Source organism: Hevea brasiliensis, unplaced genomic scaffold (genome assembly GCF_030052815.1).
Source record: "Hevea brasiliensis isolate MT/VB/25A 57/8 unplaced genomic scaffold, ASM3005281v1 Scaf380, whole genome shotgun sequence".
Taxonomy (NCBI): domain Eukaryota; kingdom Viridiplantae; phylum Streptophyta; class Magnoliopsida; order Malpighiales; family Euphorbiaceae; genus Hevea; species Hevea brasiliensis.
Genome location: NW_026614896.1, coordinates 1 through 14,775, shown reverse-complemented (window position 1 = coordinate 14,775; position 14,775 = coordinate 1). Strand labels below are relative to the sequence as shown.

At 30.3% G+C, this 14,775-nt stretch overlaps 1 protein-coding gene across 1 annotated transcript; it reads right to left on the bottom strand.

The window, feature by feature from the left end:
- Positions 1-7,704: 7,704 nt before the first annotated feature.
- On the bottom strand, positions 7,705-13,764 carry LOC110638676 (probable LRR receptor-like serine/threonine-protein kinase At1g53440). The gene is made up of 9 exons (XM_058142223.1): positions 13,661-13,764; positions 13,519-13,562; positions 10,308-10,696; positions 9,011-9,194; positions 8,777-8,908; positions 8,563-8,678; positions 8,260-8,476; positions 7,942-8,179; positions 7,705-7,870 (listed from the first exon to the last, which is right to left on the bottom strand). Exons 3-9 carry the CDS (start codon positions 10,473-10,475, stop codon positions 7,705-7,707), a joined length of 1,221 nt encoding a protein of 406 aa, XP_057998206.1. The 5' UTR covers positions 10,476-10,696; positions 13,519-13,562; positions 13,661-13,764.
- Between the last annotated feature and the right edge of the window lie 1,011 nt (positions 13,765-14,775).

Genomic DNA, 14,775 nt, shown 5'->3' with positions numbered 1-14,775 from the left:
TTCTTTGAAAATGTTTAGTGTGTAAACTTTACAGTAATGATATATACACATTTAATTATTTAACAATATTAAATTTAGTCTTAATTTATTATGAGAGACACATTTGTAATATTTATTTACGTTCTACTTCTTTTGCGAATCTTCATATCATTTCACTAATTTATTTCTAGGTATTTTAAATTTTTGCATAATAAATAAAATTTTAAAACTAATGCTAGTTTCTTTTTTATTCATTCATTTAATTCACATTATTCTTAACAAATTTCATTGCTCAAGTAACATATGACAGACTGACTAAACTGGATAAGCGGGTCGTTAACACTAGACACCACAGTGTCTCGGGCCGTTATACCATGGGACGTGTAAGCTCAGTACGTCAACCACGTATGCAGTCAGTATGGCTAAAAAGCCATAATAACACATAATCGGACATAAAAGCCATGAGTACGGGCATAAAACCATGAGTGCGGGTATAAAGCCATGAATTCAGGCATAAAGCCTTACACAGTACTACTAAAATAATAACCTATTGGCATGCCAATCTATCCAATCTGATACACGTGTTTAGGCAATACATGAGCACATTAGTACCGTTAAGCATTAATATGTATTATTATGTCATTATTTCATTATAAGGTTCAATTACAATTGATAAAATTTTATTCTATTTATAGTGAAAACATAAATTCCTAAATCACAATTACAAATAATTCATGCATTTCTCGAAATTTATACATTCATTATTCCATTCCTGATAATTGCGATTCACATCGATCAATTTTCGTGTACTACTTGTACATCGAAATGTTTTCCTAATGCCCTCCATATGGATTATTCCTTTATGTCCTAGAATCACTAAAGTTTAAGAATTTTTAATTCACTAATTATACTATATATATTAGCACTCATAATGGCTTCTTTAATTCCTTTTTATTTTTCCTTATGTTTTTGGGGTTACTATTCACACATTACTATTCACTCAATTTGTTGACTTTTTCATACATAATAGTTACATGAGTTATAACCACATGAGATTACCACATTTTGGTTCACCAAAGTGTTGGCATTGGTTGCTAATCAATACTTCAAACCAATAGGAAACAAATCAAAAATTTCAGTTGTGGGTGCTAGAGTCACTATTCTATTAGGCAATTCTACAGTGAGAATTTGGCCAAATGTTCTCAATAATCCTTTATGTGTTTTCTTTAATTCCCTTTTTGAATCACTCCGTTTGGAGTTTTGTAGCTCAAATTATGGCCATTTTACCATAACTGGTCGGATTGACTTGTACTCAGAATTCTGGGTAGAATTGGTTCTGCCAGATTTGGTGTCTTAAATTTGGTGGAAAATTCCATTAGGTTAAGTCCAGAATTTGAGTTTGTGTTCTACATGAAGGTTGTTCTAAATTGTCTAAGCTTTCCATTGATATAAAATTCAAGTCAATTGGATATTTCTACATTGAGTTATGGCCAGATGAACAAATACTGTTTATTTGGTCATTTTTACTAGGTCCAGAATTGGTTACCTGGATTTGGTCAATTTTTAGGTCATCCTAAGTTTATTTTCTGGGCAAGGTTTCTTCATAAAAATTGTGTCATTATGTGTCTAGTTTCATGTCCAATTGGCCTTACACCAATTGAACCTACATCTCTCAAGTTATAGCTGCCCACACCCCGGCTTAGGGGGCCCCAGCTCAAGCCCCTCTAGTGAGCCTTCTTGCCAGCGTACCCTTCTAGAGGCCGGACCTGCGACTCACAAGGTACTGTCCGCTTTGTGGAATTAAATCCCTTCGCCCTGCAGAGCTAGGATTCGAACCCTTATCACTCACGGATTTGCTTCGCCTCTCACCAATTGAGCTGCAATTGGTGAGAGGCGAAGCAAATCCGTGAGTGATAAGGGTTCGAATCCTAGCTCTGCAGGGCGAAGGGATTTAATTACACAAAGCGATGACTTGTGAGTCGCAGTCCGCCTCTAGAAAAAAACTCACTAAAATGCAGAAGCCTACTACACCGCAGTCACCTAAGGTAGCATACCAAACCTCAATTCCATTAGAATAAATCACTTCAATTCCTCATCCAATATAGCCAAATGGTCTCTAATTGACCATCAGGACTCCAATTCCACAACACATGAACAAAACCCTCACTTCATGTCTCAAAGCCTAATTCTCAAATATCCATTCATGCACATACATCAATTCAACATACTTAATGATGTTTAACTCTCATACTCATGTTCAAGACCACCCATATACAACTTAAATTCATTCAAAACTTATCAACACTTCCATCACTAAGGCTGTCGAAAAGTTTAGTTGGTCCATACATGGATATATTCTTTTAATTTCATGAATTTCTAACTAAATCCATACACCTAACTTCAAATTTAAAGAGAAAAATGGAGAGCTATAGCACTAACCTTTTGATGAGCTAACTTGAGCTTGGAATTCTTCTCAATTTCTTCTTCAAATTGCTGCCTTAAGCTTGCTCTAGTGGAAAGGATTAATTTTAGTGAAGATAGGAAAGGGTTTTATGGTGTGAAATTAAGCAAATCAAAGCTTGAAAAAGCAAAGCTATGGAGGATGGGAGACAAGAATTGGTCAAGGCTAGCAAAATGAAGAAGATGGGCTGATTTTTGTGTTTTAAATTTCATTTTTATCCCTTTTTATTAGCTTATCATATGGTGATTGGGTGCAGCTTTTTTTAATTGCATCATGGTGATGTCATAAGTGCCATTTACTTCATGTTCTTTTCTTTTCTCCTCTACTCATTTTCAATTTAATTTTCATCACTTTTTTTCATATTTTATATTATATAATTTATTTACTTAATTGGACAAGTTGGTCAAAAATCGTCTCTGAAGACGAAATGATCAAAATGCCCTCCGTTTGGTTTAAGGAGCCAAAACTGCCTGTATCTATCTTAAAAATTTTCCTAACATTTTCTTGGCATTCTAATACTACCTAGGGCATTGTAACTCTTCTCTGGAGTCTCAAAAATTATTTCATGAAATTTTCCATGGGTTTAGGGCTACTAGCTGTGAAGATAGCAACTTTCCGTTAGGGTCACCCATCACTGGGGCACCGGCTCATTTAACGTTATTAGATTTTATTGCTTAAATTTTTCTAAATTTTTTCTTAATTTTTCTTACTATTATTTGGTCTATTTATGACTCTTCACTCTAGTTTAATTATAGTTCCAAATATTCTAGCTCTTCGGACAGCCATTGATTACCGGAATAGTCGAATGCACGGACTAGCTAAAGTGAGGGTATTACAACAACTCTGTTGGATATGGCAAAACGGGAGCTCGGGATTGGATAACAGAATCCTGGGATTATCACTATCTCCTATCACTATATATATAGGCCTCCAATGCCTACTCAAGTATGCTTTACATTCTCTCACAATTTTACTATTTGATGGTCAAAACTTTCATAGCACTCTCTAACTTGAATGTTGAAGTGGTTGCCATTAGACCACCAACCTCACTTTCTTTGTGATTTCAAGCAACCCGAAACCCATCTACTAGCATTTGGCAACCCAAGGAACCATGGCATTATTATTTACCTTTATGATCCACAAATGAAATTAAACAATCAAACATCAATGAAGGAAAAGGCTACACTAATAAACTTTATTGATAGAGAATCATTATCTACGCTTAAAGATTCAAAAATCTTTTATAAAAAAAAAAATTAATAATTTATGTTGTATTTCAAACTGTCAAAAAACCCATCAAATATGGCAAAAAATAAATAAAATAGGATCTTGGGAGAGTAAGACCTTAATATTGGGAAAAAAAATTTAGATCCATTCTTAACGAATATAGATATAAGGAGATAAACATAAAATTATGAAAAAAAATTTAATAAAACGATAATAAAACAAATAAAGAAAATTAATGATTAAAAAAAAAAAAGGAAAAGAGCGGAGGAGAGGAGAGAAGGAAAGCAGAGAATAAGCCACTAAAACTTTAAAACAAATATACAATTGATGGCTTTTCGGCGGTGACAATTTTGGCTTATTCTATCATTCAGGGAGATTCTTTTCTTAAGAATTAAGTTAAGCTTATCCGATATTAATATTATACTAGCCCTTTTTAAAAAAAAAAATATATTATCATATTCATCTAAGCATATTAATTATTGGATTCTATTTGATTCAAATGATGATTAGCCATCCTGCTTTAGAATTGATGGGAAATTCTCATATTTGTCCGCTTAAGGATCCTATATCTAATATACAAGTTAGATACTGCTTGCCTGGGTGCTCGAGGAACTTCACTGTTCTTTTCTGATTATATAATTTAAGTATGCATATATTCCTTTCTTAGCAAATGGACTTGATGTTGAGAGAAAGTAGATAATTCTTTTGTATTATTGTATTTTTATAATTAATTGCTAATTAATCCTCAAATGAAACTCTACCTCTATTTTTCCTTTATTCTTAACTAATTTTATCGCTATAATTAATGATATTCCTATGATTTTCACTAGTTTTTACTTTTCAACTTATTATCACTTTTTTTTGACAGGTTAGAAAAAAAAAATATAACAAAGTAAATCGTGAGTTAATATTATCTTCAATGGATCTGATTTATCATGAACATAAGTTATATCGTGAAATTCACATATTCAATATATAAATTTTATATATTTATAGCTTAAATTTATAATAAATTGAATCTAGATAAAAATTCCTTATATTTAACATCATCTGCTACGATAATGCTTATTCTTGTGCCTAGATATGCTCAACTTGCTAGTAAACCACTCTTTTTTGTATTGACTAAACTACGTTTCTTTCTTTTTCATTTTTTATAAGCAAGCGTTTAATTAATTTTGGGAATAGAATTAAAGAAAACTTTAATAAAATCAATTCCAATTAAACTCAATCGATAGATTGTCCTGATACACCAGTCTTAATAATTTATATATTGAGTGAAAAAACCTGTGATAAGAGTGCATGACAAACAGACCCTAAGGGGGAACAGAGTCTGAAAACACTACATAAGACACTTGTGGGGGAAATTCCTCCATCCAAATGACTTCTCCGACATCAAAACTGAGAGCCAATTTGGCAAGGTAATGAGCCACATTATTGGCCTCGTGGTACACATGAGACCAAGAGAACAAGGAGCAACTATGTGAGAGATCCAATATTTGCAAGATTCGAGTCCCATAATAAGAAGACAATGATGAAATAGCGCCAACGAATCTGTCCCTAGGACAATGTTTTTGAAACCAGCCTCCAATGCTCGAACGAGACCAAACAAGGCAGCTTCTGCTTCGGCATCATCAACAGGGAGAGCTGAAGCTAGCTTATAACAGCCAGTTATTAAAACATCACCACCAGAATTACTTGCAACCATACAGAAGCCACAGAAAACATCTTCATATCTGTGTTAAGTTTCACCATACCAGGTGGTGGTGGCACCCACTTGACATTCTCCTGGGACAGTGTTAAGGCCTTAGAACCACCATTAAACTGCTTGAATTCTTGCAATGGCGTTTTATATATTACTGCTATTGTCCTCAAGTGGGATCCCCACTAGGCCTATTGTGAAGGTATTGGACCAGCTAATGTAACTCTCAGCTTTTTTGAGAAGAAAAAAAAAATTGAAAGGTTTTTTATGCTTGCTTTATTTTTAATTTATTTTGTTTATATTTTTCTTTTTTTCATTAAATTAGCATTTTTTTTTCTTTCTTTTTGAAAGGAGGGGAAAGCATAAACACAGAACCATATATATCAGAGAAAATCTAGGATAAGAAACTCCACAAATATCATGGAATGACTAAGTAGCCAAAGAGCAAGAGTGACCAAAGTTGGCACACAAGCTGGACCGTACACAAATTTCCTTCCCAAATTACACTTTAATAATTTATTTAAAAATAATTATTAACAAACTAAACTTTACTTTATAAAAACTAAAATTATGATAGAAAATCCATATCTATGTTAAAACAACAATAAAAATATATTGTCTTTTATATAATAATTAGGTGAAAATCTCATCAATATTTTTTAATTTACCTTTTTTAATAAAATTATTAAGAGGGAAAGCATATATATATATATATATATATATATATATATATATATATATATATATATATATATATATATATATATATATATATATTGCACATGATTTAATTTTTTTTATATAATTTTTTATTAATTTTTATAAATAATATAATATTATTATAGTATTATAAATATTATAAATAAAAAATTTATTAATTCAGGAATTATTTTTTTATTGGACAATATTTTAATGAAAGTTTTGTGTTATTTTATTAAGTTTCAAAATATATTTTGTAGTTTAGTGCATTATCATTATAAAATTTTTATTTTCATTATATTGATTTTTATATTGTCATATTGTTTAATACAAATAATTTTAAAATCTATTTAATATGTTATATGATATATTTAATAAATATTTTTATTTTTTAAATTATAAATTATATTATATATATTATAAATACAGTATAAATTAAAATATAAATATAAGTTTAATCATGTATTTTTAATTATTTATAATAATTATATAATTAATACTCTCATATAGTGGAATTTTTTTCTTCACTTTTTCCTTTTCGTATCTTTCTCTTGTTTTTATTATTTTAAAAATTTAAAATATAAAAACTTAAAATTAATATTGAAAGGAGTATAACTTCTTACATAAATATATGCAAAAATATAATTATATTTTCTTATAATTTTATAGTCAAAATTAACAATTTATGTAAGATTGACTAATAAATTAAAAAAATAAAAAATATGTTTATGCACATAAAAACATTAACAAATTATAATTAATCTACATTTAAACAAAGTAGAATCAAGAAAATTAAAATCTCATACCATCACATGTAATTTAATCATTCAAATATTATTGGATGCATCAATATTAAACATAAAAGAAATAGGAAAATAATATATTTTAACCTATAAAATATTAATAAATTTGTAAGGATGTAATTTGATATTGACAATAATAACAAAATTCTAGTAATCAGGTTTATGTGTAATAAGAATGATACCTTGGATATACGAATTATGTAGGTCATAGAGCAAGAACACATCCACACCAAAGTAATAAATCCATTGGAAATACAAATTATGCACTTATACATCTGTGCCAAAGTCACAAGGAAAAAAAAAAAAATCACGAGAGTTAATAATAATATTCACAAGACTTGTCTATATGTGTATGTGTATAGATAAACCGATCCAACACATGATTATCATTCAAAAGGGGAAATATCTCAAATTTCCTCATTAAGAAGTGTTGGCTTGGAAATCTGATCAAGGGTTATTTCTTCAGACAGTACACCCACAACTTCAGATATTGTAGGCCTGAGAGTAGCAGACTGATTGATGCACATGATGGCTAAATTTAGCACAATGATAGCTTGCTTCCTATCATAATTGGGTAACTTGTTATCAACCAAATCCAGAATCCTTTTCTTGGTGTGCAAAACCCAGGCCTGCAATTACGCAGCGGCATTATTATATATTTATATATATACATATATATATATAGTTATTTCTGATTTATAATTTTTTAAATAACAGATAAAGAATAAAATTGACAAAGATTTTAATATTAAAACTGTTTTTCGAATGAGTACTCTTAGGGTACTGATTAAGGAGCAGTTGAATATGAATGATTTTCCAATTGTAATTGAATTATTCTAAGCTTCACTTACCTTGTCGAGGAGGAAATCCATTTCTCCTTTTGGCGTATGATCAGCACTGATTTTCCCACTTACAATTTCAAGTAGAACAACTCCAAAACTGTAAACATCTGCTTTGACGGTGATGACTTCTCCTCTTGCATACTCAGGTGCCATATATACTCTATAATAACATATTACCTCTTAATTAGTTCTCTCTCTTTCTATATATAGAGACAGAAATTAACAGATTACCTTGCTGCTCTTGCTTTGATGATAGACATGAATGGATCTTCCTCACGGCAAAGCCTTGCTAATCCGAAGTCCGATAACTTTGCAGTGTAAGATTTGTCAAGCAGAATATTCGCAGCTTTTATGTTTCCATGAACGATATCAAATCTTTTTTCTTCATGTAGATACTTCAAACCTTTTGCTATCCCCAAGCATGTATCATATCTCACTTTCCAATCAAGAATGGTTCTTGAATTTGGATCTACAAATTCGTCAAGAAAGTATTTATACTCATTTTTTCAACTTAATTAAAGACAAATTTTATATGTTATGTTTTCTTACCGAACAGGGCCTGATGTAGGGAGCCATTATCCATATACTCATATATTAGCAGATAAAGGCCTTTCTTGTCACAATAGCCATCCAACAATCGAACCACATTCTCATGACTCAATGATTTCAGGCTGAAAATTTCCTTTTTTAATTCATTCTTCTCTTGCTGATTTATGTCAGGAGAAATCTTCTTCACTGCTAATTTAATTTCATCAGGCAGTTCAGCCTGCATGCATACCATATGTAAGTAACATTTCTCTTTCACTAATCTTGAAAAAGAGGCTACCAAATCTTGATGAAGTCATTCATTACCTTGTATACTATCCCATAACGCCCCTTCCCAATCTCCTTTTTGGAGCTAAAATTTCTAGTAGCATCTATTATTTGTTGGAGGGTGACAGATTTGCCTTGGACCTCTATGTGGATTTCTGTTTACACAAAATAAAAGGTAAAAAGAAGGAAATTATTACATTACTCCCTTCAAGGATTTATTGAACATTCATGCATGCGGTGTATAGAGTCTCACTTTGCAGCTCTTTGCTTTCCAACCAGCCCATTTGCCACATGAATGTCAATACAAGCAATGGAGTCAGTACAGCACCTACTGCAATCCCTGCTATTTGTCGAGGAGAGAGTTTCTCTCCGTCAACTTTGAAGTCTGAAAAAAACAGCGGAAGTAAGCAAGAAGTAAATTTTTTTCATCAACTTTGAAGTTTAAGGAAATGTAATTAAACTTTGATAATTATATTTAATTATTTACTTGGTGTTACCGCGATGGCTGATATGAGAGGTCCATTTAAGTAGCTTTGAGATCCTTTGCCAGCCCAAAAGAGATGAATCTCCAAGATATTATCTTTTATTTCAACAGGCTGAACCTTGGTGACAATTCTGTTTGGACCATTTGCCTCATATTTTATGTTGAAATCCTTTAATCTTCTCTCCCCCTGAAATGAGAAGAGTAATTCCTTAATTAAATACATGTTTGACAAACAGTAATGAAATGCAATAGAGCTATAATTTTTTTTTTTCTAAAAGGTTAATTATAAAAAAATTTATTGAATTTTGCTCTAAAAAACACTTATATTAATTTCTGCTATTTCAAAATTGGCGCTTTGAAAAGTACAAAATTTTAAACAACTAAAAGGCTTTATTACTATAATTTTATAAAACATCAATGATTATAGAACACTGGAAGGTTCGTAATTTTTTTTTTAAGGAAAAAATTTTGAAGTTTAATTAGCAACATTTTACCGTAGCATAAAAAACTTTAATTTAAATTATGATTTTTTTTAATGGAAGCATTTAATATTTTTTAATAAGCAACAGAAATTTATCAACAAAAGCATTTTTGTTTTGATGCTGCAACGTATAACATACTTTTGAGAAGAAGTTTACTTGTCAAATTTTTAGAAAATTAGTAAGAAGATATTAGTAAATTTATTTTTACTAGTTTATTGTCTCGGTTTATTTGCTTTAATTTACTTCCAAATTAATTAATACCATTATGCATATGATATAAAAATAACATTTTAATGCATATGATATAAAAATAACATTTTAATGCATATGATATAAAAATAACATTTTAATTTTTTAAAGTTTAATTAAAATTTGAAAAAATAGTTTTAAGTGTTTTTCCTTTATAACTGGTTTCCAATTATTTTTCAAATCCAAAACAATCATGATTTTTTATTCTCCTATGAAAATTAAATTGTATTAGTCGAACTATTTTTTCTCTATAATATCATCAATAAATTTTGAAACTATATCATGATTCAGTTAAAGATTTTTTTTTTTTTTTGAAAAACTAGATTTTTTATGCAAATGCAATTCTTTCTTTTTAGTACAATGTAGTTGGTTAATTTATATTAATTTTGAAAAATAAATACATCAATAATTTATATAATAAAATATTGAAATTAAAAATTAATATATATATATATAGAGAGAGAGAGAGAGAGAGAAATGTAACGATATGTAGTAATGAAATAAAACTAAATAGAGCAGTCTACTGAATATTTACGAAAATAAATTGAATACAAGGACAGAAACATTACCTGAATATAAACATCAAAAATACGTTCCTTTAATTTGCTGTAGTCATCATCATCCATGGCAAAAGTATTTTCAATAAAGTGAAGTTTGACTGTGTAGTTGCCTTTCCTCATACAGAAGCCATAGTAAGAGAGTGACACTGGACAAAGGCGAGCTGTTTTGTACAACATTCCGTCATTTTCAAATATTGAGCTTCCGTTTGTAGTTTCTCTTATGTAATCACTTCTATTGACATGGTTCGAAAGATAGTTCAAGAATCCTCCTGAACAAGCGTAAGCCCATTTTCCATCATGATCTACATTAAAATTCGATCTTGCATTATCTCCATCGTAATCAATCCTCTCAACACGAATTTTCTCGCCGCCGCAATTTATAAATAGATTATTATACTCTGCAAGAAACATCTGTAGAAGATTATGTGGGCACAATACAATACCAGCTACTATCGTTGCAATTTGCAGTGTGTCATATACATCTACAAAGTGACTATGAGATAGAGTTTGTTAACCTATCTTATTAAGTGGTTGCAACAAGGTTTGTTACATGGATATCCCTTATCAACATCATCGTTGTTATTAGAAATTATGTGTATTTTTAGATTATAATAATGATTTGGTGTGTGTTGAGTTCAAGTTTAAACAAAATTAGGAGGATAATTAGGGAAACAAAAAAGAAAAAAAAAAGCTAGTATAATTCTGTGTTGATCGAATTATAATTGTAGTGGGATGTTATCCAATCCTTATTGAACTTGGATTTGGTGAATGAAACTTGTTCTCCTTTAAGGGTTGTACTGAAATGCCGCGATTTCAAAACATAATTGAGAGGTGATTTTTTGTGTATTGTGTTAGCGGTAATGAGATTTATTTTTCGATAATCGAAATTTATTATTAATGAAATAAAGTCAGGAAAACTTAGCAAAGAACCCTCGATTCCTCTGGCTAGCAAGCCTCCCCAGAACACCCAACTTGAAGGGAAAAAAGATGAGTGAAAAAACTTGACCTGAAGAACACCAAGAAGGAAAAAAACAAACATCAAGAGGCCAATGAGATTAAATTAGCTTATGAGCGAGTGTTTATAAGAACTTTTTAAAAAATTTGTTAAAAAAATGAAATTTTTACAAAATTTATAAGAAGTTTAAAAAAACTTGAATTCTCTCGAATACGAATTTAAAGTTTTAAACTTTGGAAGCCTCTCACTACTTTTTTAAAATTTTTTCATTTCCCATTTTAATTAAAATATAAATTATACTTATTAGAAAAATCACAAAATTTCAAAAGAAATATGCGATTATATGAAAAGTAGGAAAAAACTGCGTTTCCGCCAACTGTCAACCACCAACTACCAAGCAGCAAAGGCTTACGTTTCAACCAATTATACTCCTAAACATAAATATAAATAAAAAAGAAAAATACTCCAACGCGGTTCGGCGGCCAAATCTGACGAAACCACCGACATTGGACTCTAGCGATATAGCTTTTAGATGGGACCGACGGTTCTCCGATTGGTGGCCATTTTCTGCAACGGTGAGGAAAGAGAAACATTGACTTTCGGAGCTGACTCTAATTAATCCAGTCATCACTCAAACAATTTAAGACCACCAATGGATTCACCTCATCATGGGCTTCGATACTTTGATTGGACATTGATCGGGAACGATGCTTATCAACCAATCAGTGAGATTTTAATCCCCTTCAATTACTGTCTAATTTCTAAAATAATTCTAACTTAATTAAAATAATTTAATTGACTCTGATAAATTAAAGGGCATTAAATTGGACTTCTAGGAATATTTCTAAAATTTTTAGAGCTAAATGGATAATCAATTATTGGACTATAGAGGAGCTAGATACCCGAGCTTAGTATTTGAGAATTGGATACATAAATAAGATTGCTTGTAGGCCCCACATAAAAATTGTAATACTGTTATGAGCTTGAGGCCATATTGTTAAGTTTTTCTTACAGAGAGAATAGTTCTAGTTACTTAGAAGACTCTATCAAATTAAGGTTAGAGCCTTAGAATAATAATTCTGTAATTACATGAGTATAATTGGTTAGTGTCTAATAAAGTGTCAGTATGTCTATATAGGTTAGTTGAACTAGCTGTGTTGGTAGTTCCAGCAAAGCTAGTAGTTAATGGGTTAGTCTATGACTGGAAACTACCTTAAACATTTTTATAAATGAATTTGCTTTTAAATGAATAAATGTTTCTTTAAATTAATGTTTCTTATATGTAAATGTTCTTTAATGCATTCATGCATTATGACTTATTTTATTAGACATATTCTTGCATTCCTAGGACAATCTATATAAATGTATGTATTTCTAAAATGTCACGGAGGTGCTGCATCTAACATTTACGTATGTAGTAGTTCATGGAAGACCTACCGGCTCCATTAGAAAAGGGAAGAGAAACAATAAATAAAGAAAACAATGAATAAACGAAGGAAAGGAAAAGAAAGGAATAGAAAGGCATGCATGCAAGATGAGCTCATCGAAATGAAAGTAAAAGGATGTTAGGTAAGGTAATTTTATGTGTCTCAGATATCCGGATGCCCAAAGTCCATACCAACTTCACCAGGTAAGACAAATTCTAGGTCTTTGGCATCTACCAAGTTATGTAAAGTTAAGAGAAAGATATGATAAATTAAAACATTATAAGACACAGGGCAAGAGGAGCCACTAGTGACATGAATAATCCTGTATGTATTGTTTGTTTTATGGAAGTCATGTGAATGCTGGTTTCATGTGCTTGTAAATTTTATTACTGCTTTATTTATAAATTCTCTTATGTAGTTTCTCTACTTATTGGGATTGGTCATCTTAATCCTCGTTTTCTGTCTCTCCTTCAAGGACAAGAGTTGAAGACGTAGTTAACAAATTTTGACACTAAGTTTAAGTGGTTTGTTGCCTCATTTTGCTTATGGTATATTTTATATTTTGTGGAACTCCTTTTTTGTGATGTGTAATTTTGTTGTGCTTGCTATTCCACATTTTGAAATATTAAATGATTTTATGATTTATATTATTTAAAATATTTTATGACTCAAATGGGCCCAAAGAAAACATGTTCAGGCTTACTACAAGTTTTGGTGTCCTTAAGCTTACCTATTCCCTACCGCTTGTAGCAATCTTGAATTTGAGTCGTTACAAGCTTACCTATTCCTTAGTATTAGTAATAGTCTTGAATTTGAGTCATTACATATAAAAACATACCTTTTCCTTGACAATGCTTATCTTTCAAATCAAGTATAGTTCTCCTGGGAGAGAAAATTAAAAACCAAACAATCATAAGAACCAATTTATAATCGTATTGATATAGAGTATAGACGACATCAATGATCATATATATTCATACCTGTTTGGCTCGCTAGTTGGCCACAAGCATCCCAACAAGAAAAGAAAATTGTCACATATTGATAATGAGAATTCAACAAAATTGCACAAAAAGAAAATACAATTAATTCCTTACACATTTATCTTAAACCCATCTAACTTTGTCTTTGTGATGTTGGACGATGAATTTGTAAAATAGTTATATGATAAATCCCTGCAACATCAATAGATTTTGGCATTAATTCATCAATAGATTTTGGAATTAATTCACGAAAATGTTTAAAATTCTTGACTTCAATGTGTCTTTATTAATCCAAACCAAAAAGAAATGTAGTTTGAAATTTTAGATTAGTGGAAACGTACGCTTTGTCTAAGCTGGAAATCCAGGAAGGAATCGGCCCACTAAGCATATTTCTCGCGAGAAACCTGAGCAAAAATCAAATGTATCATAGTTTTTCAATGAATTGGCAAAAATCAACTCATCATAAGATGGATTGATTCACTTACATCATATGTAAATTTTTGCTCTTGATAGTATCTGGGAGGCCACCAATTAAATTGTTGAAGCTCAAATCACTGGAGAAAAAAAAAATCTAGAATTTGATAATCACATGCTTTGTGATTTTGACAAAGAATATTATGTCATTAATTTCTACATTAAAAAAAAAAAACATAAAATAAAAGTATGATGATCAAAATATTTTCATAATTTTCACCATAAAGATGAAAATAAATAAATAAAGGATTCAAACTTGAGATACTCTAAACTTCTTACAAGTAACAATCTTCAAATTTGTGAGAACCTCAAAAATAAACAAAATAATCACATGTAATATAAGTCAGGCTATAGAAAGCGACCAACTTAAATACTTAATAGAAAAATGTGTAAGTAAAATTTCTTACCTTTATAAAACTTGTTTTGCAATTATCATTCAAAATATTGTATAAGAGAAAAATGATGATTGCGTTAAAAATATCTTTACTTTTGCTATGTTAGTACATATATAGACCTAAAAGGCCATTAATTTAGTAGGTCTATTCTCTAATAATCATAGCAATTTTAAAAATAAAATTATGAAGAACATTTTCTCCATATTTCTTTTACTTTGTAGTACTATATAATGGATCTAAGGCAGT

What these genes read in the sequence shown, in the direction of transcription:
- LOC110638676 (XM_058142223.1), bottom strand. Translation starts at nt 10,475, where the DNA reads ATGTTGTACAAAACAGCTCGCCTTTGTCCAGTGTCACTCTCTTACTAT. An exon ending in GTTATGGGATAGTATACAAG is followed by an intron (nt 8,477 to 8,562) that starts GTAATGAATGAC and finishes GTATGCATGCAG; the next exon opens with GCTGAACTGCCTGATGAAAT. An exon ending in ATCAAAGCAAGAGCAGCAAG is followed by an intron (nt 7,871 to 7,941) that starts GTAATCTGTTAA and finishes ATGTTATTATAG; the next exon opens with AGTATATATGGCACCTGAGT.